Source organism: Trachurus japonicus, chromosome 13, assembly GCF_045865225.1.
Source record: "Trachurus japonicus isolate A0001 chromosome 13, Traja_1.0".
In the NCBI taxonomy this organism is placed as follows: domain Eukaryota; kingdom Metazoa; phylum Chordata; class Actinopteri; order Carangiformes; family Carangidae; genus Trachurus; species Trachurus japonicus.
This window is the reverse complement of record NC_140919.1, coordinates 31,891,296-31,912,477: the sequence shown is the minus strand read 5'-3', so window position 1 is coordinate 31,912,477 and position 21,182 is coordinate 31,891,296. Positions and strand designations below refer to the sequence as shown.

General features: G+C 41.2%; 1 protein-coding gene across 7 annotated transcripts in view; it reads left to right on the top strand.

Moving 5' to 3' along the window:
• nbeab (neurobeachin b) overlaps positions 1–21,182 on the top strand; it is a 213,911-nt gene that overhangs the window by 159,648 nt on the left and 33,081 nt on the right. For all 7 annotated transcript variants that reach the window (XM_085795996.1, XM_085795995.1, XM_085795997.1 and 4 more), the window contains 3 exons: positions 18,321–18,438; positions 18,521–18,623; positions 19,305–19,420. In XM_085795996.1, the coding sequence (XP_085652122.1) occupies positions 18,321–18,438; positions 18,521–18,623; positions 19,305–19,420 (337 nt within the window). The remainder of the gene's footprint in view (positions 1–18,320; positions 18,439–18,520; positions 18,624–19,304; positions 19,421–21,182) is intronic.

Sequence of the window (21,182 nt, the reverse complement as noted above, 5' to 3'; positions counted from 1 at the left end):
TATCGAAAACAAATTCATCCTCGGGTGTTATATACAAGTAAAAAGTACAGGTAGTAGTAGTATATCGAGGAGCGGAAGTACACCTACGCATTTGGAGAGAAGAGGGAAAAAAAAACTGCATTTTGACTGCGTTGTTTTTCCTTGGACTTTATCTGCTGCTTTTTTAGTCTGCTGTACTGAGTCATAATATGAAATAGTAGGTGGGTTTAGAATTGCATAAGTATTTATGTCTTCGGAAAAAATAAAACATTTAAATTTGCAGCAAGTCTGTTGTTTAAACCTTTTGTTTTTGTGCAGTGCACCGGATCTAATTTCTTCCACACACGGACTCAGATTGATTAAATAGAATGGAATCATCTCGGAGTTTTTTTTTTCTGCTATAGACTTTATTTGTATTTTGTAAACGAGGTTTGTCTTATTTGCACGTTTTGTTTTTGAAGGCATATACTATTTAAATAATCACGATTTAGTTTATCAATCAGATCCTTCAGGGTTATTTGCATTTACTGCACAGCATGGTAAGGTAGTTATCGAGCTTTATTTTGGAAATATGAAAAACCTATGGCGCTATTAATATGTAGTATTTTGATTCTAGTTGACACATTAATTATCGTGGCTGTGATGCACTAGAGGGTTTATGTCTAAGATTGTGTGTTCACTAGATAGAGAGAACGCATTTGTTTTTACTCTGTGCTGTGCAATAATCCCACGCGCCAGTATTTTTAGCCACTTAATTAACATTTGTTGTAAAGAATTAAAGTTGTGATTTTAAGATTTCTTCCTTACATTTCTCCAAAATGAAAATTATCTTAACCTACAGTAGATAGGAATGTGTAGTAAAAAAGTAAAAAAATAAAAATAAATAAAAAAGTAAATGAAGAGGGAAGCTGGGTTTTTAATATTCTCATTTTGTATTTGAAAATACTTGTTATATTGATGATCTTACTGTCAAAAATGAATAATTCAAATTAATTGTTATGATAATGACAATAATATGTCTTTGTAATGATAAACATGTTTATTTTCTCTCCAATGACAAGATAATAATGGCAGCAATATAAGCAAAAAAGCAAAATGTACATAATGTTTGAGAGTTTAAAACAATTTAGATATAAAATATTAATTGCAAGTAATTCTAAGAAAAAAAAATAGATTGACGTGGTTGATCATTTTACATACAATCCCATGATGTATCAGTGAATTGTTTTCAGGCACAGCTGGTCTGATACAGACAGCGATTCACAATAAAGAGATCTTGCCTCCACACTAAAGCCTCTCTGGCTCTCATCACTGCACTGGCACTCTGTCTCTCAAGGTACAGTGTCTGCTTTGAAGAGGACTTCAAAAAGATAATGCTGCGCGGATCAGATAAGGAACACAAAGACATTTACACTCATCTCTGCTCCAGTCAGAACTGCATACGACCAGACATTATGAGGGCAAACCGCCGCTCGTTAGCTCTGACTCTCACTACATGGATGCGGCTGAGCAGGAGGTGGCGTGTGCAGGAAGGACCATGATAGATAGGTGACTCCCATTATCATCACAGCCTGTCATGGACACACTGCCACTAGCTTCTTAGCAGGCCCCAGTGATAATTTTACACCGTTAAAGGTACAAACACAGACATGAAGAAATGTCCTTTGTTTTTCAGGAGTCTAATTTTGGGGCATGATGGAGGTCTACATAAAGGCTTATTCTGAAATTATATAATGAGATAAGATCTGTATTCTACTTGTTGTCACATTTAAGCCTGATTTAAATTCACAACCCCCCCAAAAAAAAACAAATTACTGATAAATTTCTGCAGGAGTATTTTATGGAAGGTTTTCATGTGGTGAGAGGTAGCTAAAAGCCTCTTCCCCTCTCAGGCTTTGATAGTCTTTTCTCTCACTCTCTCCCACTGTCTGAAGCCCAGCAGGTACTTGCCTTTTATTGAAACCAGACCAGCCTCATTTTCCAGGCGATCTCGCTCCAAGTCAGATACCTCCGAATCCAGTTGCACCTCTTGAGTTTGTGCTCCAGCCTTTTGCCATACGTATGCGTGATAGGAGGAGGGATTTTCATTGAGATTATCACCTCTTAATCTAAAGCATGTGGCTGCACAGATCTCACAGTAACTCAACCTGCTATGTAGTCCCAAGACTCCAGCAGTTGTCAGGTCTGGCCTAAGACAATCCAATCTTCTTACCCACATCTTTACCATTACAACATTGCAAGCTTTGTTGCTTCATTCGCCATCCCGCTAGGCTATTGGAGGCCCTCCAGTGTGATATATGGGGCTGTGATTCCAGCATAGGCCTATTTCTGACCCAGCAAAGTGCATGCATGATTGTGTAAATCAATACAATGACTTCTGCTTCCCCTAATTTTGCACGAGCATGTGACCCTGTTTTGAAGGCCTCTTTGTTTCCAGAGCATGCCTCTACACTTATTCATTTTTTTCTCCTCCATTTTTCTTTTTCCTTTCTTCTTGCAAGACTGATCGTCCTGTTAACATGGCCGACAGAGGGTCAATGGTACTTTCCTAATGGCTGAAATCGCCCTTTGATGACACCGCTCTTTGAGTGACTCGAGATGATATTTCAGTGATTGATGCAGATCTCAAATGTATCGTCGCGTCTTTCACCACCGAAGCTTTATGGGCTATTCCTAAGCATACATTTGCTACAGTATATGTATTTTACTAACAGATAGTGTTCTTATACAGATAACATAATCTGTGTAAACACATGGTTAATTTATAATACATAACAGCATGTAGCCTCCAGAATTGAATAAAAGCTAAAATTGAGACTTAAGATGGAGAAGTGAAAAAGTCCACAAATGTTGTTTCAAACAAAACCCTCTATGGCTGTTGCTTTAGCAACTATTTTAAACATTTTTTACAGCAACATTTATGCAAATTGTCTTTAAGTTTCAATTTTGTCTGTATTACCTCATAACAAAACAGTAATGATATTATACAAGTATAGCATTTAGCTGAGCGTAAGCTGGATCAAGACCTCTATGACCAGCAATCTTCCAACAGGCGATGTAATTATGGATGACGTTTTATTATTTTGATAATCCTATTACGAAAGAACAAATAAGTCCTGCCATATGGTTTTTCCATTACATTTCTGGGGTCATTTGGTATGTAAGAAAAAGATTCTCAAGCCATCTCCCATACAAAGGGAGTTTACCAGCTAGTTCCCAAGCTAATGTGCAGATTAGTCAAAGTGGACTTAATAGGATGACATATTTGTATATAAATCAGATTAAAAGCAGCGACACTTCAGAGATGTGACATCAATACTGGTTCTCAAACTGTGTGAAATAATATACTTTAATCTCGTGGGATATAGCCTGTCATTTTGACACGTTTTTCTATAATTTTATTTGTCATAAAATGAAATTGTCATTGGGATTTTTAATCACGAAACATTATTATTCCAAGCAATATGGTGTCTCTGTAGGAGGCCAGTTAATTTTTGGGCCCAGAGCCTCAGTGAGGACCCCCTTTGGATTATGTCCATTCTATTCTACGTTGTGTATTAGCAACCTCCTTCGGAGAAGTCAGGAAGCTGGACGGCATAGCCAGAGGCTCTCAGAGACCCTCTGGTGATAAATTCAACAGGCTCTAATACTATGAACTATATCTATCTCATATGCACACGCAGGAAACACCAAACTTATCAAAATGCTAGAAATTCTGAGAAAAACAAAGCTGGGGGAGAGTGCAAATTATGAAACTTAATTGATTGTCTCAGCCTCATTTGGCCCTTCACCCCTCCCCTCTGCAATATGGTACGCTTGTCAGCCTTTGTGATAAATTACATGCATGTATTTGCATGAATTTAGCATGAATACTTCAGTTTTGTTTGCCAAAATAACGATCCAGAAAATGTCTAGTCTTCCACACAAAAAAAGGAAAATACAGACTAACATAGCCTTCAGCGCACTGCTTTCCCTGCACGTTATGCATTTGGCTGTTAGATGCAGTGAAAGTGCTGGTACTGGGTATTTTCAAGCATGCAGTTTATTCTTGTATTTTGTTGTACATGACAGTACTAAACGTGTACGTATGCATGTTTTTTTCAGCATGCTTTATCCTTTGTTTCTATAAATTGGTTGGACTTAGATATCTCTCAAAATAAGTGACTGGTTTATTTGTAAACATGCAATGCCTTTTTCATTTATTTGGATCCATCATAGAAACCTACAGTATGCCTGCGACTTCCATCCTGTGAAAGGCAACCATTCAGCAGCAGCAGCTACCTAGTGTGATTAATCTTAATGTCTGCAAAGTGTCTACCATCTAAAGGTGGGCGCTGTAATCATCTGCCCACTGACCCCGTGATGCTCTTCTACAATCCTCTTTGCAGTCCTTGTGTCTTCCAGATAATTTCAAATCTCACATTAACTGAGCAGAGTTCTCACCAACATGTCATGTGATCTAAGAGCAGGAGTACATCAGAGCACAAAACAAAGAAAATGGAAGAATTCATGGCATATTCTAGGTTAAGGGCTGCTAGTAATCAAATGCTGCTGGTGAGGCCTGTGATGAAATTAGGCGATGTTGCCTAAATAAGGGATGAAGGGTTCATAATTGCCAGTCCTAGAGATCTGAGGTGCCGGGTGCCAACTGTCAGAGCAGGGCTAATGATGACAAATGTCTCTCTATGCAGATTGCTGCAGCAGCATGGGTGTGCAGCTGAGAAAGAACAAGAAAAGAAAAATGCACAGGCCCTAATAAGAGAAAGCTTGTGTGCACATATTAAATGACCTACATGGAAACAAACCACCCTAACTGACTTTGAAAGTATCACGCTTGATGCTGTTCAGAGCTAGCATAAAATGGGGTCCCTTACAGTACTGTACCTGTGACTGATGATAATCATTTGTCTCTGAGACTATGAAGGCTCATTACTATCTGCAGCTTGAACTGATAAAGTGAATAAAAATAGAAACTGCAATTAACTCAAATGTGCTTACAGGCTTAACAATAAAACTAACATGTTGGCAAAGTCTGTGCTATATTTAACCAAACAATCCATCAACTTTGAAAGAAAGGACATGTAGATAAGGATAAGCATTGTCCTTGTGTGACTTTTCCTCATTAGCTTTTTCTTTAGTTGATGCTGTGCTCATCATTTTGCAAGATGTCCAAGTGTAGTAAAATGTGAAAAGGCTTGTTACTCCGTGGGTCATGTAGAAAACAACAGTCTGTTCCTGGTTTAGCAAAGCTAAACTCTTGTTAGTTAAGGCTTAAAAAAAAAAGCTTGTGTCTTAAAAGTGTGCTTGATTTTAACCACCTTTACATGAGGGGGCCATAAATCTGATTTCACTTACTGTGACGTAAGGCTCATGCTAATAAAAGAGCAAACCCAGAGTGTTGCATGGCCAGATTTCCCCAATTTGTTGCATGAATGGCTTTTGAAAGGGGTCCCTCTTTGTACAAAGGGAGTCTCGTCTTTGTTTGGTTTCGCCCCATCTGTGTCATCTGGTGGTCTGTGCAAGAGGGTGGTGTCTTGGGGTGCTCCCCAGCGGCGTTGCCAGTTGTTTTATGGACTCGGTGGAGTGGTGCTGGGAGTTCATAAGTTGGCTGGCCCATTGTGTGCTGAGCCCAGCTGACACGTGTGAATTGACTCCAGCATATTGACAGATCATTTCCATTAATGAATCGGAGGAGTCTGCCTTGTTTCACTCTGTGATTTATGCCCTGGCTTCATCATCCTCAGAGCTCAGGGTTAACTAACAACCCCCTGAATGACTCAACCATAAACTGCTGAATGAAGGGAGTTTGCTTTGTTCACTAGCTTTTATTCATGGATGCATCTACTTTAAGAGACATTTTAGTGCTCTATAGCTAATAATTTAAATCGCATGAATTTATATATACACAAGTTAGGGGTTTCATAATTGTGTAACATTTTGCATTGCATATGACATGACCCTATCATGAGGATGTGTGGTATTTATTTACATCTGATATATTATAATCATTTCTACACAACATCTTATTGTTATCTACAGTAGAAATGATTTGTAAAGGAAGTTCTGCACATTAAAGCAGCCTGCTAGGAATAAGTAGTTGCACAGTCTGTCATTAACATGCCATCCGATACAACTAAGTTTGCATTTATCAAAGAACTGGCTCTTCTCTGTTGGGGACTGTTGGGGATGGGTGGGCTGCTTCTTGATTTGATATTGAGCTGCTTTTGTCTGTAACCGCTGGTGTCTCATCAGCTCGGCCCTGATCCCTCCATGGCGACTATCCAGCTTGTTCAAAGCAACAGCCACACACTGCTGATAGTGCTGGCCTCGGCCTGGCCTGTCACCCCCACCACTGCTGCCACATGGAAGGCACATTTGCTCGCCACCATTTTATGCCGCTGTCACCCTCCCTTCAAGAGCGAGGGGAAAGAGGGGAGGTGAAAAGGAAAGGAGGGAAAGAGGGAGGCTCACCCTGAGCGGATGCTAGACAAAGATGGCAGCAGAGACATTTTGTCTACTTTGATTAGTTCTGGTGGTGGTGAGCTGTGCTGAATATTAGCCTGTTACTGGCAAAGCCACACATCGTGGAGCACAGACGGAGAGCATGTCACAATCAAATCTACCCCACCTCATTTCCATCTTCCTCACTGAAAAAGTGGGACATATGGGGCAGGATGCCAATTGCTTATTTTATACGGTAATTAACATCCCTCAAACCGTGTTATATGGTAGGTGTGTCTCAACCGTGACAAAGTTTATCTCACAAATTTACATATATATTCCCAATAAGGTAAAATATTTTAAGATCCTCGCAGACTACAAAGGCTTAAAGCACTATATGTCATGAAGAAATGAAGTATATTAACTTTGCTGGCCTTCACTCATGTGTAATAGTTTTGTTGTGACAGCGTCACTTTCAGCTAAACTCAGAAGCATCTAAATCATTGCTGTCATTTCCTTGAGTATCTTCTATCTGGTATCTGTCAGCTTAAATTGGGACCTTACCTAAACCCATCCACACACTGTATGGGTCTCTGTGTGTGTATTTATGCAGTAGGGGGTATGTGTGCTAATACATGTGAGTGAAGGACAGTTGGGTATGTGATATGATTGCACATGCTTGTGATGAACTTGATTGTTAGTTTGTTTTCTGTCGTGTGTGTGTGATCAGTATGACACCAGATCTCCTCTCTGGAGCTCTGCCAAAGCACAGACGCCTCATCTGGTTCCTTATTTTGCATCTGATTCTTTTGTTTACCTAAATAACAACATACACACAGCCAGTCCCTGATTGGTGCCCCGGTGTGTGTGGAGATGTATCTGAATGTTGTTTTGTCCTGCTGGGCTTTCATCTGTTGGACTCATTACGGTCGTCATCTCACTGGGCTCCATTAGAGAAGCTCAGGAGACAGGCTCCCCATGAAAGAGTCATGATGGACAAAGAAGTGCTGATGTGCAGGTTCCTGCCTCCAGGCTTTCACCTGCTCAGGAACAGCCCCGAGGCGAAAAGAACGAGGCCGCTCAGACCAGCCAATGAAAGATTGAAGAGCTAAAGTCAGACTTTCTTAGTGTTGCTTACCGGGAACTACAGCTACCCGGAATTCATGGTAAAACAAAAAGAAAAACTTAGCTAATTAGGGAGTGAAATTTCAGCATCTCACCCAACAATGGAAAACAAACAAGCCAAAAAAGCAGATGAAAGGACCAAAAAAAGATAGATAAAGTTCTGCCGTTCTACCCTGTTAAATTTCAAACAATTTTATTAGAGTGTCAGTTCTGTGGTCTTGGCAGGGCTTGGGAGGTGTCTGAGCGGGGAGTGTGGTGGCGGGGTGAGAGCATGTCGGCTGTTGACACCATCTAACGAAGGGGGGATTAGGAGTTTACAGAGGCAGTAATATGATAGGTCAAAAAGAGGAGGCACTCCTCCACAGCACTTGGCTCTGTAATGAATGATTGACTGGAAAAGGAGAAGCTGCCACTCGCTGGCTGAGTGCTCATCTTGACGCCTGCCGCACCGCTCCACAGCTCTCCTTGATCACGTTTCACTGCTCCCTTCTCATCTAAGGCACCAGTCTGCAGGGAAAAGCTGCTTTTCCCTCTTATTTTTCTCCCTAATTTACACATTTAAGACATTTTTGTTTGCTTATTTGCAATTCCTTTTTTTGTCAGTGAGCCTCTCTCTATCAGTCCTACTCCCAGCCCTCAAACCAGATCCCCAACACACACACGCGCGCGCTCCCTCACTTACAACCTTCCCTTTCTCTTCTGTTTGCCTTTAGGCAATGAACTAATTTCAGGTTCCATAATTGCAGTGTGTTGTACACCTGTCTGCTATTAATTCTCCCCTGTCTCTCATTCTCTCTTAATGAGATATTATTGTAATTATTGTCATTATGCTATTTTCTGTAATGAACTTGATTGATGTTGTTGTTATGGCACTATTTATTCTCTATAATTAGTGTAAATGTGTTGAGAACTTCTATGCCCGCGCTGATGGTCTGAGTCTGTGCTTATGAATCAAGTGAGTCCCTCATTCACTCATCAGCTGACCCAGGAGTTCCCGCTCAGAGCAGAGTTTGTGTTGGATATGGAGAGGAGAGCTGAGCAGCCCTGGTCACCACTGAATAGGACCCTGCTTGTAGCCATTTTAAGACCATTACAACAGTGAAAAGCTACACAATGGCCAGTGCTAGGCTTTGTTTCAGCCTGTCACTTGCACCCTGTGAAAATCAAATAGTGCTTTGCCTTGAAAGAAAAGGTGAAAAAGGTTTTACCTATACTCCCATTTTTGGGAAAATCTGCTTGTGTTTTGAAAAGAGGAAAAAAAAAAGTTTTCAGCAACTTGATTTTGAATGTTATTGTTAAAGAAGCAAACTACTGGAAGGAATGCTAAAGAAAATCTCAGCTGAATGAATGATGTTGAATTTTTTTCTTAGCAGGCTCTCAATCCAATTAGGAGTTTAATAAGGGTCATACATAGGGACTTCACGCTGCAGGTTGGTTTCTTTTGCCTGCTTTTAGGAGCAGGATGAGGCTAAAGTTGGGATAGGGCTTGACTGAAGGCTGGTCTCTTTAATGTGTAGTGAGGGGTCTTGTGCCCTGGTGAGTCATTGAAACTGGCTGGGGATCAGATGATCTTCTAGGTTATTCTGAAGGAGAGGTCGGGAGATAATCTGACACTGTGGTTTCTTAGGTGTTAACAATTACCTGATCTGCTCATTTGCTTTAAATTTGGTCAAGAATTCTTTTCTTTATTGCTATACTTTAACAGAATACTTTATTTTCGTCAAAATCATGAAGTTCCTTAATTAGTTGTCTCTCGTTTTTATCCCTCATTTTCAGCATCTTACCTGGAAAGCTGTAACACCTTGAAAACTGGAATGTGAGTAAAAATGCAGAACAGCTATGTGGGTCTCCAGAGGGGCCTTAGTTGATTTTAATCTCTCCCTATGAGAAGGACAGTGAGTATAGGAAAGCCCTAGAAGTAAAAGCGGACACATCAGGCCTTTGTGGGTTTGTTCACATGCTGGGCAGCTTTGAGGGTCTGACAGCCGTTTAACTCCACACGACCTGGTTCTCAAGTGCCATCGTTTGGGCGCTCTTGAATCCTGTTAGGAGCCATAATTACAATTCATGCACTCCATGCGCTTCTTTGAAGACGCATTGAGAGAGCAAAGGGGGGTGTGGAGAGCTTGAGAGAATCCCACCATTAATCGCCCCGCATCAGTTTGTAGACTTTTACCAACAGTTTCATATACAGATCCACAATATGACAATGTAAATGTGTGTTAACGTGTTTTATGTAGAAATGTTGGGAGCAGATAGTTGCACTGCAAGTGGAAATATAAATTTCACATCACGCTTTTTATGAGATTGCCATTATTTTAAGAGGGCAAACAACGTGTGAATTGAAGAACGAGTGAAGTGAAGCACATTCAATGACTTTCAAAGGGAAAGAGAAGAAAGGGTGAGCATAATGCCTAATAGGTGCTTTAGTAATTTCTGAGTTTTCATAGCTTAATCCGTTCTGAAAAGCTCAGGAGAAGAAAGGCTGCAAATGGCCCTCAGTATTAATTTGATGTGACTTCTGTACAATAAGGGCTGTGGATCCCAGAGGCCCATTTTCAAGCTTACCTTCTTTCATCATCCTCAGCCCCTTGGAACTTTTGCCTAAATGTTTCATGAAACCAAGGCTGTAAGCCTCTTTGGTATTCTGTCTTTATAACGCCTGGTTTAAGACTATTATTACACCGTGTTCAAGGCAGAGGAGCACATACAAACAGTGAAGCTGCCTCTCCATTGTGTGAAACTCAAATTGATTTGGTACAATTGGGAGAGCACTTGTATTAAAACACACACATTGTATGGCTCATTTCCCCCCTTTCATTTTGGAGTTTTGCAAATGTAAATGAGGGGTGGTTTCCCTCCTTCTTTTGACAAATAAGACTATTCTCTCCGGATTTCTGTGCAGATCTCCAATTTTTTAAAGCAGATCAAATAATGTGTTTGTTATTATTTATAGTTATCATGGATTTCAAGACACTGCTTTCTTTGACCAAACCACACACAAAAACAGGACATTATCACGCAGCTTTCATCTTGATAGTCCACTTAGATGAAAATAAAATTAAAATGAAATGTTACACTGTTGCTGTCAGCATGCAGAGAACTTCCTGTCCCAACACCCTCCCCCTCCCCCAATCTGCTTCAGTAAAAAAAAAAAAACTATTTTGTGAACTCTACCTCTGTGAAATTCATGAAAGTCCCTATTTTCTTTTTCTTTTTCTGCAGCGAGATAAAGCCAGTGAAAGATTCAGTTTGTTATCCAAAAAATCCTGTGATGATGTGCCTCAGGAAAGTGCTGCTGTTCTCTCATTATAAAAATAATGTCAGGGATATAGATACGTGCTCATTGTTCAAATGTGCTCAAAATTTCAATAAACAAAAAAAACATTTTCTTTCTTGTGTCTTTTGTTTACAGCGAAGAGGGGGAAACAGGCGAGGGACACACTGGGTGGGTCAGTGACCCTGGAGAAAACAGCTTGCATTAATATGGTCTAATCCAGTGTAATTAGTCAAATTACAGCACGCCAAGCAGCTTGTCAGGGGCTGTCGGCTTTGGCAGGCACACAAGATGGCCTGGAGTCCCACTTCACAACAGAGAGACCTCAAAAGCTGTGCAAAGCCGCCCTACTGCACTTACTTTTCCTCCTTTCAGCTCATTTTCACAGTTTCCTCCATCTTTCTCTCTTGACCAAAATTGGGAGGGCTCTTTTAGCTGTGCTACCATGTTTTCACCTTCTTCTGAGCTGTCTTCCATAGCCCCCGGCCACTGGCTTGGCTTTCTGCCTGCCTGCTAAGGTGGATCAAAATGATATGAGGATTCGTTGCGCGGGCTACAGAAAGTCAGAGTAATTATATCAGCGCTGCACCCCTCCTACGTGATTTTATGAGAGAGAGTCAGATGCACGCTAACTAGTGCGCTAAGAACCACAGACACGGTTAAGACACTTCCTCATGTCGTAGGATTAGCATTGGTAAAAAGATTTAAACTATATAATTACATGAGGATAAAGTACAAATTATCTAGTGCACTCAACAGCCAGATTATCATCCCCTGCAAACCCCGTTCAGCCCCACGGGGTGAGCCTGGATCACAAAAGGCCCTCATTAGCATAAATTTACAAGTCCTCTCGTTCAGAGAAGCCGATAAGAACCTGTTCCACCTTTGCTTTGGCCCTGAATGGCTTGTTGTGCTTTGGCAATGACAGATAAGTCAAAGTAATTCCTCTTTATGCCTGGAAAAATGATGCTCCAGATTCTGGCTGCATCCCGAAGGTGTCACCCACGATAATCCTCAAAGAGCGTCCAGCAGAAAGGGGGCTGTGTGTTTTCCAGATGATATACTGCGAATGACAGAAAGAATTATATGAAGGAGGACAAATCTGTACCATATTATTAAGCAATTCCCAGTGAATAACAGGGATAAAAGGATAATGGATGAGGGTGTCGTTATTACCTTGGTGCTGAGGGAAGCGCCAAAGCAAAGGTAGAGAGACAAGATTAATTGAGGACGAGTGAAGCGCTCATTGCTCATCAGGCCTTCTCGTCTAACCACTTGCTCTTTCTGTCCCTCCACTCCTCTGTCTCTCCGCCTCTCCATCCTTGTCTCGTTCTTTCTCCTGTTCTCTGTCTTGCTCTGAGCCTCTATCCCTCCCACACACCACTAAAAAAAAAAAAAAAAAAAAAAGTGGGATTTAAAGCGATCAGCTTGGCACTCTCAGTGGCAGCCAGAGGAAGCTGGTACCCAGGCCAGGAAGATTTCAGTCATCTTAAGGCTGACAAGTCCCTGAAAAAGTCCCATTAGGAAAAGCTTGCTGAAAAGACCCCATACCAAATGACTGCATTCCTTCTCTCAAGCTTAGTGAAGGCATCCTCAAGCTGTTTATCTGGATGATGTGCTCACTAAGTGTGTTCATGTGTGTGGATGTGGCAGTGAGGGGGTCAGCATTCGAACCGGTTCATAATTGTTTGTTAGTTTGTTTGTTTGGTCACTGAAAATAAAATTCTTGAAAGACAAAGTAAAGTTTCCACTGACAGGGATCGGACGAAATAATTTACATGTAAGGGACAAAGACATAAATTCTGATGTAAGTTAATAGCCAACGGTAACACTGCTACAAAGGTCATATTTACTTGAATGCTAATTCAATGTGTCATGTGTAAAAAGCTATCACGAAAAGTGGAATTATTTAAATTATTTAACACATTGAGTTCAACACATATGCCATCAACATAGGCCAAAGCTAAATACATTTCACTGTCAAATGAGACCAGTGTTGACAGGTCAAGTAATCCAGGAGGAATGCATACCATTTCAATATGATGAGATGTGTCCATGGTTATAACATTATTTCTTATGCCAACTGCATTGTTGCTATTTTTGCATATGTTGTGGTGGCTAAAGATGTGAACATCTTGTGTGTGGATGTATGAGTAATTCTGACATATATGAAATATTGTATATTTCAGTGTTATAATAATTACATATAAATCCTAGGATAATATTATCGAATGTCATCTGGTATAAAAGTGCACCTTCTATAGCCGTCTGGTGGTTTAATGCCAAACTTTGTGCATCATCACTGTAGGAAACGAAAAGTCTCGGTAACTTTTCTTCGGTATGTGTTCTTTTTTTTTCATATTGCGTTTCTTGAAAGTTTATATTTTCACGTAGACAGATAAACAATGTTTAAAGAGCTGTGACTCTTTAAGAAGAAATTACATTCCAGGAAAACAGCTCCTCCCACCTCTCCACAGTGTTGAAGACAGCACTGCAGGTCCTGCTAATGTGCATGAAATACCAGCCCTGACATAAATGTTATTGACAAACCTGGCTGGACATTTGGGGCAGTGAACTGCCAGTATATTTAATGCATATTCATCTCCTTTATCCCACTGGTCTTGCCAGAGCACCCAAGCTGTGTCATCTTGCCACACTCCAGCTACCACCCAAATGTATAGTGACACTGATTATGCAAATCTGTATCTTGTTTTCCCCCAATACCTGCATTAGGAGCTTGCTACTTTATTGAAGTTGAGATATGGGTCTTTCACAGAGGCACCAAGTGGAATGCTGATTTTTTTTTTTCATAATCTGATGGAATCTTTCACATTTTTATATTTTTACACTTCATAACAGTTGTCACATTAAGAGAGGATCAGATGAGAAATGTGCTTTGAAGCTCAGGAATACGTTATAAACCTTTGCAGGATGTAAAAGGGATTAAAGCTAAAATAAAGTGTGGATTTTGGCACGTCATGGTCATACAACTAAGATCTGCCCACCTGACTTAATAAAGTTAAATATGCCAGCAAAAGTTTATTTTCACAATGTGTGGAGCACTTGAGTCATTTGTAGAAAGAAGGAGGAAGGTGTTGTATGGTCCTAATTTTTTCAGTTCAACCAAATCACTTAAAGGGACAACGAGGAGTTTCTATTTGGTTATAAAAACGTCTCACGTTAATGTGGATGAATCTGCGTTACCCACACTTGTTAATGGGCCCATTTTCGATAAATATATCGTTTTGTCTCTATCGTTATTTTGTTATTATTAGTGGTGGTGGAAAAGCTGGTCGAGCCGACCAGCGTTTCCTTACTTTCGGTTTTGCAACGAGCCATGAGAATAACGCAGCCGAGTCGCCGTTTATGGTCGGAACTACGACAGTATGTGATCGTCTTTGAACCTCTGACTTTAATTATTGATGAATGAAAACATGAGTCCGTCTTGCGTCGGTCAAAGAATTTTACGGTGCGCACGTAGGCTCATAACTCCTCGTTGTCCCTTTAAAGTTTATATTAATTTATATTTCAAAAATCAAAAGGAAAGAACCTTTCTTTCTAGAAACATAACATCCCTGTTATGCTGGATTTCTACACACTTCATTATGACCAGCACCAGCACAGTCCTTATGGGTACTGTTAACTGTGAGTTTTATGGATTATTCAGAAAAACAGAGGCTTTTTCTGAAAAAAGAAAAGAGATTAGTGTGTTTTGTAAATTTTATTCAGTACAGATAAACAAACTTCCGTTCACCTCATTTGGTACCGGGGTAGAGGCTGACCTCTCAAAATCTACACCAATATAACCAACACAACATATTGACGTGGCCAGCTATCACATGGGCTAAGAGAGCAATGTATTTGATTGTGTTTTTATTGTTTTGCCTTCTGTGTTTTTTCCCTTCCTTTCTTTAGTGTGTGTGTGTGTGTGTGTTAGTGACCTAGCCTGTGGCTGATGATGCTCTCCCACTTAGCTGAGAGTTGCTCTCTGCTCTCGCCATTACCAGGCTTTATGCTTTCTCTTTGCCTCCTCCAACTGCTCCAACCTCTTCACAGATTTGGCCCATATTGCCTGGGGTCAGCCATTGAATACCGTATATGCAGTGTGTGCTGATCCTCCAAATTGCCATGTGTGAAATCCATCCCACTCGCTCCTGGGGGAGTAGTCATATCACTCAAAATGAAACTGCCTCTTGTACCCGTCCCTTATTCTTCCACCTCACTGTTCTCTTCTGCCGCCTGGGACCATGCAGTTGTGAGGCTTTATAGTGGAAGCCTATTAGACAAATCTGAGGAGAATGCAATGAGGTGCTGTGATACCAGGTTTTCAGAGCAGTCCACCGTCTCATATAAATATATCAGTCATGCTGGCTTGGAGGTCTCACTGAATTATAATATTTTTATACCTATTTTGGTATAGATGCAGTAGAAGGGGATTGTGTTGTTCCAATGGGTGAAAACCGTGTGTGATTTTAAAGATTTTTGTTCATGAATTAATCACCTCTGTCATAGTATTTCACTCGGTAAAGGGTTAAAACTGTTGGTGAATCAGAGATGATAAAAATCTATTTCTATGCATGAAGTGGCTTCCTATCACTTTAAAGTAGAATGTGCTCCATTTGAGCATCTGCACATTATTGCACATGAGTTTCAGCCTAAACACTGGTGTCACCTGTGCCTCTCTTCATCTCATCTGTCACAATATTTTCCTGTGCTCTGCTTGTGATGTTCTACAGGCAGAATGCAGCCTGCCCTCTGTCAAATCAGGAGGAGAAGAGAAGGCGAATAAAGGAAAGAGAGGACAGAGACGTTAAATTGCATTATGGCTATTATGCTGGGGAGAGGTATCTCCATGCAGCTGGCGGAGCAGCGCATGCGCCTGTGGCTCCTAATGAGCCTGCGTGGAGGGACCTGTGTGGAAACAAAAGGCTGCGCTTGTTGGCCATACCAGACCCCTCCACCCGCCCCCTCGCTGCTCCCCCAGCCCTGAGCGTGACAGACCAAGAGCAGAGCGCCGGTCCCTTCCTGGTGGCGTGATTAGATTGGGGCCGAAGTCTCCAGCTGGCAGGCCTGTCTGTGACTGGAGGCGGCCGTCCCCAGCGCTTGTCACTGGCTGACACCTCTGACAGGCAGGGGACAGCTTCAGCAGACAGGTTCATTAAATGGCATTTTTTACAGCTGGGCCTCCAAAAATGAGGGCTGGGCTTTGTCAAATCTCCAAGTCTACAGGGGCCCCTGCATGTTGGTTTAGACCAAAGCTTTGTTGTTATGACAAATTTTTTGATCTGGGCTGTTTGAAATCAGCTCTTTTTTTCTCCTCTTTAGCCCCTCTTTTGTTGACAGCTAGCCCTTTGGCCTGCACTTTGTCATGGCAGAAAAATGTTCACTTTAGCTGGGTAGTAGCAAGAAACAGTCAGTGCTAAAATATTTTTATATTGACAATCAATACAAATTATAACTGTTCTCATCATATTTTCAGTTCTTATGAATCTGCTGTGCACTGTCTGCTTGATGAACCGACGTAAACTGCATTTAGCTCTTTTTTGCATCATAGAACAAATGGAAAATTCAGGGGTAACATTTATGGCACTGTTCAATTGTGAAAAATGATATACGTATTATATTATATTATATTATGTATATACTGTGTATATATATATATATACATATACATATATATATATATATAGAGAGAGAGATGCTGTATAGTACATCACATAATTGAAAAGAGACTATGCTGAAAGTTACAAACCATACTCTAGACATCTAAATAACTCCATATGAATTCAAATAACAGCCCGCTAGTGCCTTGATGAAGTAAGCTGTTGTAATCTTCCCATGTTGCATATCTGTCCAACTTGCCTTTTGGCGTTGCACTCAGAAGACTACTTCCAGAACATCTGGCTGCAGAGCAGGAGGGAGATAAAAGCTTCTCTGCCTCCTAGAGAGCTGCTGCTGGCCATCCGTAGTGTGCCTGCAGCTCCATAGCCATCCCTCCATCTCATCCTCAGTAGCCCCCCCACCACCACCACCTCCCTGCCCCAACTCCAGTCAGCACACTGCCTCCTCTGGGCCATGCTGTCTCTATGACAACTGTTTGAGTTGGGGGTTGCAGAGGTGTCAAGCAGGGGCATTACTAGGAGGAGAGCACCAGAGATGCTGTGCTGCACATCCAGCATCTCCACCTAATCCAATTTTAATTGAGCTCCAGAGATTTTGGATGTGGCACGGAGGTCGGGCATGAGCTATTCCAGGGAGAAATTAAGGCAGCCTGGCTCACGCTGCACTCTTCCAGCCTGTCACTATTTTAAATGAGCATTAGCATCAGACCTAACCCAGCTGAACATCTCACTCTGCCTCCCACCCTCCCTGCCTTCTCCTATGTGTGATTATAACCTGGGGAGTTGATGAGGTTGCTCGCTGGCTCGTACTGTTGGACAAAATTGTTCAGTCAGAGTGAAGTGAGATGGAAGGAGGGGGTGGGGGGAAAGTGTGTGAGGGGACCATTCTCACCTGTCAGAACAACTGTCTAAGTTTTCTGTCTGTTGACCTGCAGTCTCAGCGGTGCTGCATACACTACTGATTCTTTGTCTGCTTCCTCCTTTCCCTGGCATGATGGTTTTTATTGATTGTTTGCGTTGCTGACCCAAGAGGTCATTTTTTCGACCACCACTGCTCTCCTGTTATGTGTCAGCTCAAAAAGTGTGAAACTCAAAGAGAGTCTCCAGAAGGCTTCACGGTGTGGAGAACAATGTAATATCTCAGTGATACTTCATCCTAAGCGATAATAAACAATGATTCAACTGATGCTACTGCAATATTACTTACTTAGGGACAGTCATCAAGAATTGTATTTAGATGGTGGTTGGAGGAATTAGAGGTTTTTGCCAGCATCAGGTTCGAAGCCCAGCCCAAATAACTGCTGCAGTTAAACTGCTAAAAAAAAACAGCTGCTAGCTTAATTTACGTAGATAGTACTGCAGTAAACACATGCTACGGATTGATTTGTCTGAAAGAATTTTATTGAGGTCATATTTTACTGTCTTTGTAGTGAGATAGTTTGGTAAAAATAGAGTTGGCTCAGAGTTGGATGTAAAGTATTTTTCTATGTCCATATCACAACAAAACAATGTATCAGGTTTACAGCAGTCTGCCTCATTGTGATTTAGATTAGATTTAGATTGTCATTGAAAGAATTCAACGAAATTTACGTTGCTGCCCCGCTGTGGTACCATACAACATGTGACAGTGTAGTGTAATACCAGAGGCATGTACACAGAAGAATATCAAATAATCCAAGTCTAAAAATCGAATAATCTGAACGCCTATTGTCATATCTGTGGCACACAGTGTTGGAAATGTTCTTTTTTATGTGCAACTATAACACCTGAAGCTGTTGAAATGGAAGTCTGTATCATGTCTAACGCTGACACTGTCTACGGTGTTATACAGCTATAATAACTTGAAGACATTTTCTCTCCTCTCTCTGCCCCGTTAGGTCTTGGCGTACACTGAGGGCTTACATGGGAAGTGGATGTTCAGTGAGATCCGGGCGGTCTTCTCCAGACGCTACCTCCTTCAGAACACAGCGATGGAGGTCTTCATGGCCAACAGAAGTAAGATAAGTGCCAATTAAAACTTTTGAAAGGATTTTTCGGTTTCTCCCTGTTATTAAGCCGTGTCTCTCACTGTTCACAGCTTCAGTCATGTTCAACTTTCCTGACCAGGCCACAGTAAAGAAAGTGGTCTACAGTCTTCCTAGAGTTGGAGTGGGCACCAGCTACGGACTCCCACAAGCCAGGTAGTTCACAGACGCCACAAGAAAATCAGCTCATTCCTTGTGTTATAATATTTCTAATATTGTAATTCCTTCGTGGCCTTGGTTGCCTCCTCTGTGTTGTGTGTTGGAGCATCTGTGCAGCCTTGCCTGCAGCAGAGTCATTTGAAGTCCCATTGCTCCAGTCATTGAAGTGGGTGTGCATTGACCCTGACTGAACTGACCCAATTCTCTGACAGGAGACTCTATACAGCAGGGCTGCAGCCAGGCCACTGACCACACAGAAAACCCTAGATTCCCTTTAGACTCTCATGGTGCTAACAGGCCCTTTTGCACACGGTTACAAAACCAGCATATTTCTTTAAGTCTCGTTAATTGGGTGGATTTAAAGCAAGTCATCCATAATGAACCCTTTAAATTACCTACATACGTGAAAGTCATAGCTTTTATTTAATATACTAGTTGAATACTAATCAAAACTGGATGCCACATTTATTCTCTTCTCTCTTTATGCACTTTGTCTCATTTTAAAATTGCCATAGAGCTAGTTATTAGCTACAAAATTACATCATGCATCTACCAGTTCACCGTCATTTAGTGTAGCTTAATATACATTTCAGGCTCTTTTTTAAAATCTTAATACCATAAACTGAAAATGTTCATAACTTTTTTCAGATTTATTTATTTATTTATTTATTTTCCCAGACGCATCTCCCTGGCCACCCCTCGACAGCTTTTCAAGTCCTCCAACATGACCCAGCGCTGGCAGAGGAGAGAGATCTCCAACTTTGAGTATCTCACGTTTCTCAACACTATTTCAGGTGAGGTCTCCTGATGCCGTGCAAAACTGATTCCCCAGTGAAAGTCAGTGATTTTCAAATGTCAGTGACTGAAATGAGGTAACTGAAAGGATGGGTAGAAAAATATTCTATTTTTCACAGCCATCTGTTAAATAGATAGGTTCTGATTTGTTTTCTTCCATATCAGGGAAAGATTCACCACCAGTGAAAGTGCTAAGTTTTAATCTATTATCTATGTGAATCTATTCACCATTAGAGCCTTGTGACTTTAAGTTTAGCTATCAAGATCAATAAACCTTATATGTCAGTAGCACTGGAAACATACCATAAGTGGCCTCAGGTATGTCATATCTGTTTAAGAATCCATGCGATACTTATGTGGTCCTGGAAGAAGAAGTACGCTTCACTGTTCCTGGGATTGTGCTTTTTGAAGCGAAGAGCAGGCACAGCAGATTTTGCCAGATAATTAGTGCCTGGCTTTGTGAGAGCGTGCATGTGTGTCTGCGGAGTTGAGAGGTTCTCTTGTCGACTCTCTGATCTGAACTGCAACTAACAGGGAAGGCGAGAACGACTGTACGCTACTCTGCTCTGAGAGGTGTCATCCTCTCTCTCGCTGCATATTCATGCATATTTATATTTAGCTTGTGCTTGAGTTCGATACATTATTGTCAGCTAATTAGATGTAAGGCAGACAGAAAAACATGCCCCAAATTCATTAAAAATCTCTAGTAATGACCTAGGCTGACAGGGATGTCAGAATAGTGTGGGGCGGCAGACAGGCGGGGGGTGAAGTGCTGGGAAGAGGTGTGAACGGGAAGGGGGCTTCTAATTAAACACTATTCCACTGTTATTAACATCCTGCCACCCCAGCTCAGGCCTCAGCACCAGTGGGTCTAACCAACGTTCCCCATTCATTCTCCACACCTGGCCCACTGCTTCCTTTTGACTGTGTGGCATTAACCTGGATAATTATGCTCTCTAGCTTCCCTCAGACCCTGGCTGCTCTGCAGAAGCCCTTCCCGTTGACTGGCCTGTCAGACGTTATCACTTGCTTTGCTCAGCTAGATTTAGACTCTCTAATGCCAACCTGCTGCACTCCGGATGTGAGCAGACACACCTGCTGGAGTGGTTCAAGTTGATAATATTTTGTCAGCCGTCATTAAAGCCTGTAGGGCTGTAGCTAGCAGGTTTAAGATTATTTCCACTGAACAATTTTATTTCATTCAGGAGCGGAATGATCAGTGTTGACAATAACTGTAACTGTCTATTTTTGTCACTTCATCTGGATGCCATTTTAAAATCCAGTGAGTGCAATGTTCTTTGTGTACAGGTTTGTACAGCTAATGTAACAGACTCTCTCTACCTCCCTACATTCATATAAAAAAGAGATTAAGCTTTTTTATACACATTTTTAGATTTTTTCTATTCCATTATAATACATTCCTTTGGTCACAATAATAGTGTCTGTAAAATCTGATATTGTGACATTGTGTGCTCCTGGCATGGTTTAAGTTACAACATCTTGGTTACTACATGAGTGACAATGTCATCTTTAGAAGCTATTGTGCAAATGATGCACATTCTTCTCTGATACTTGGGTAATTATGCTGTAATGTGTGATTTGAAATGTAATGCTTACAGTCTTACGGTATGTCTTGGGAAAGCTTGATAAATGGCGATTCAACTGTGAATGTCTCTTGGTAAAAAAAAAGGCAGTTATTTTAATGTGTTTAGTTTCATTTTTCTAGGTAAATAAAATAAAATAAAATGTTACCTTTTTAGC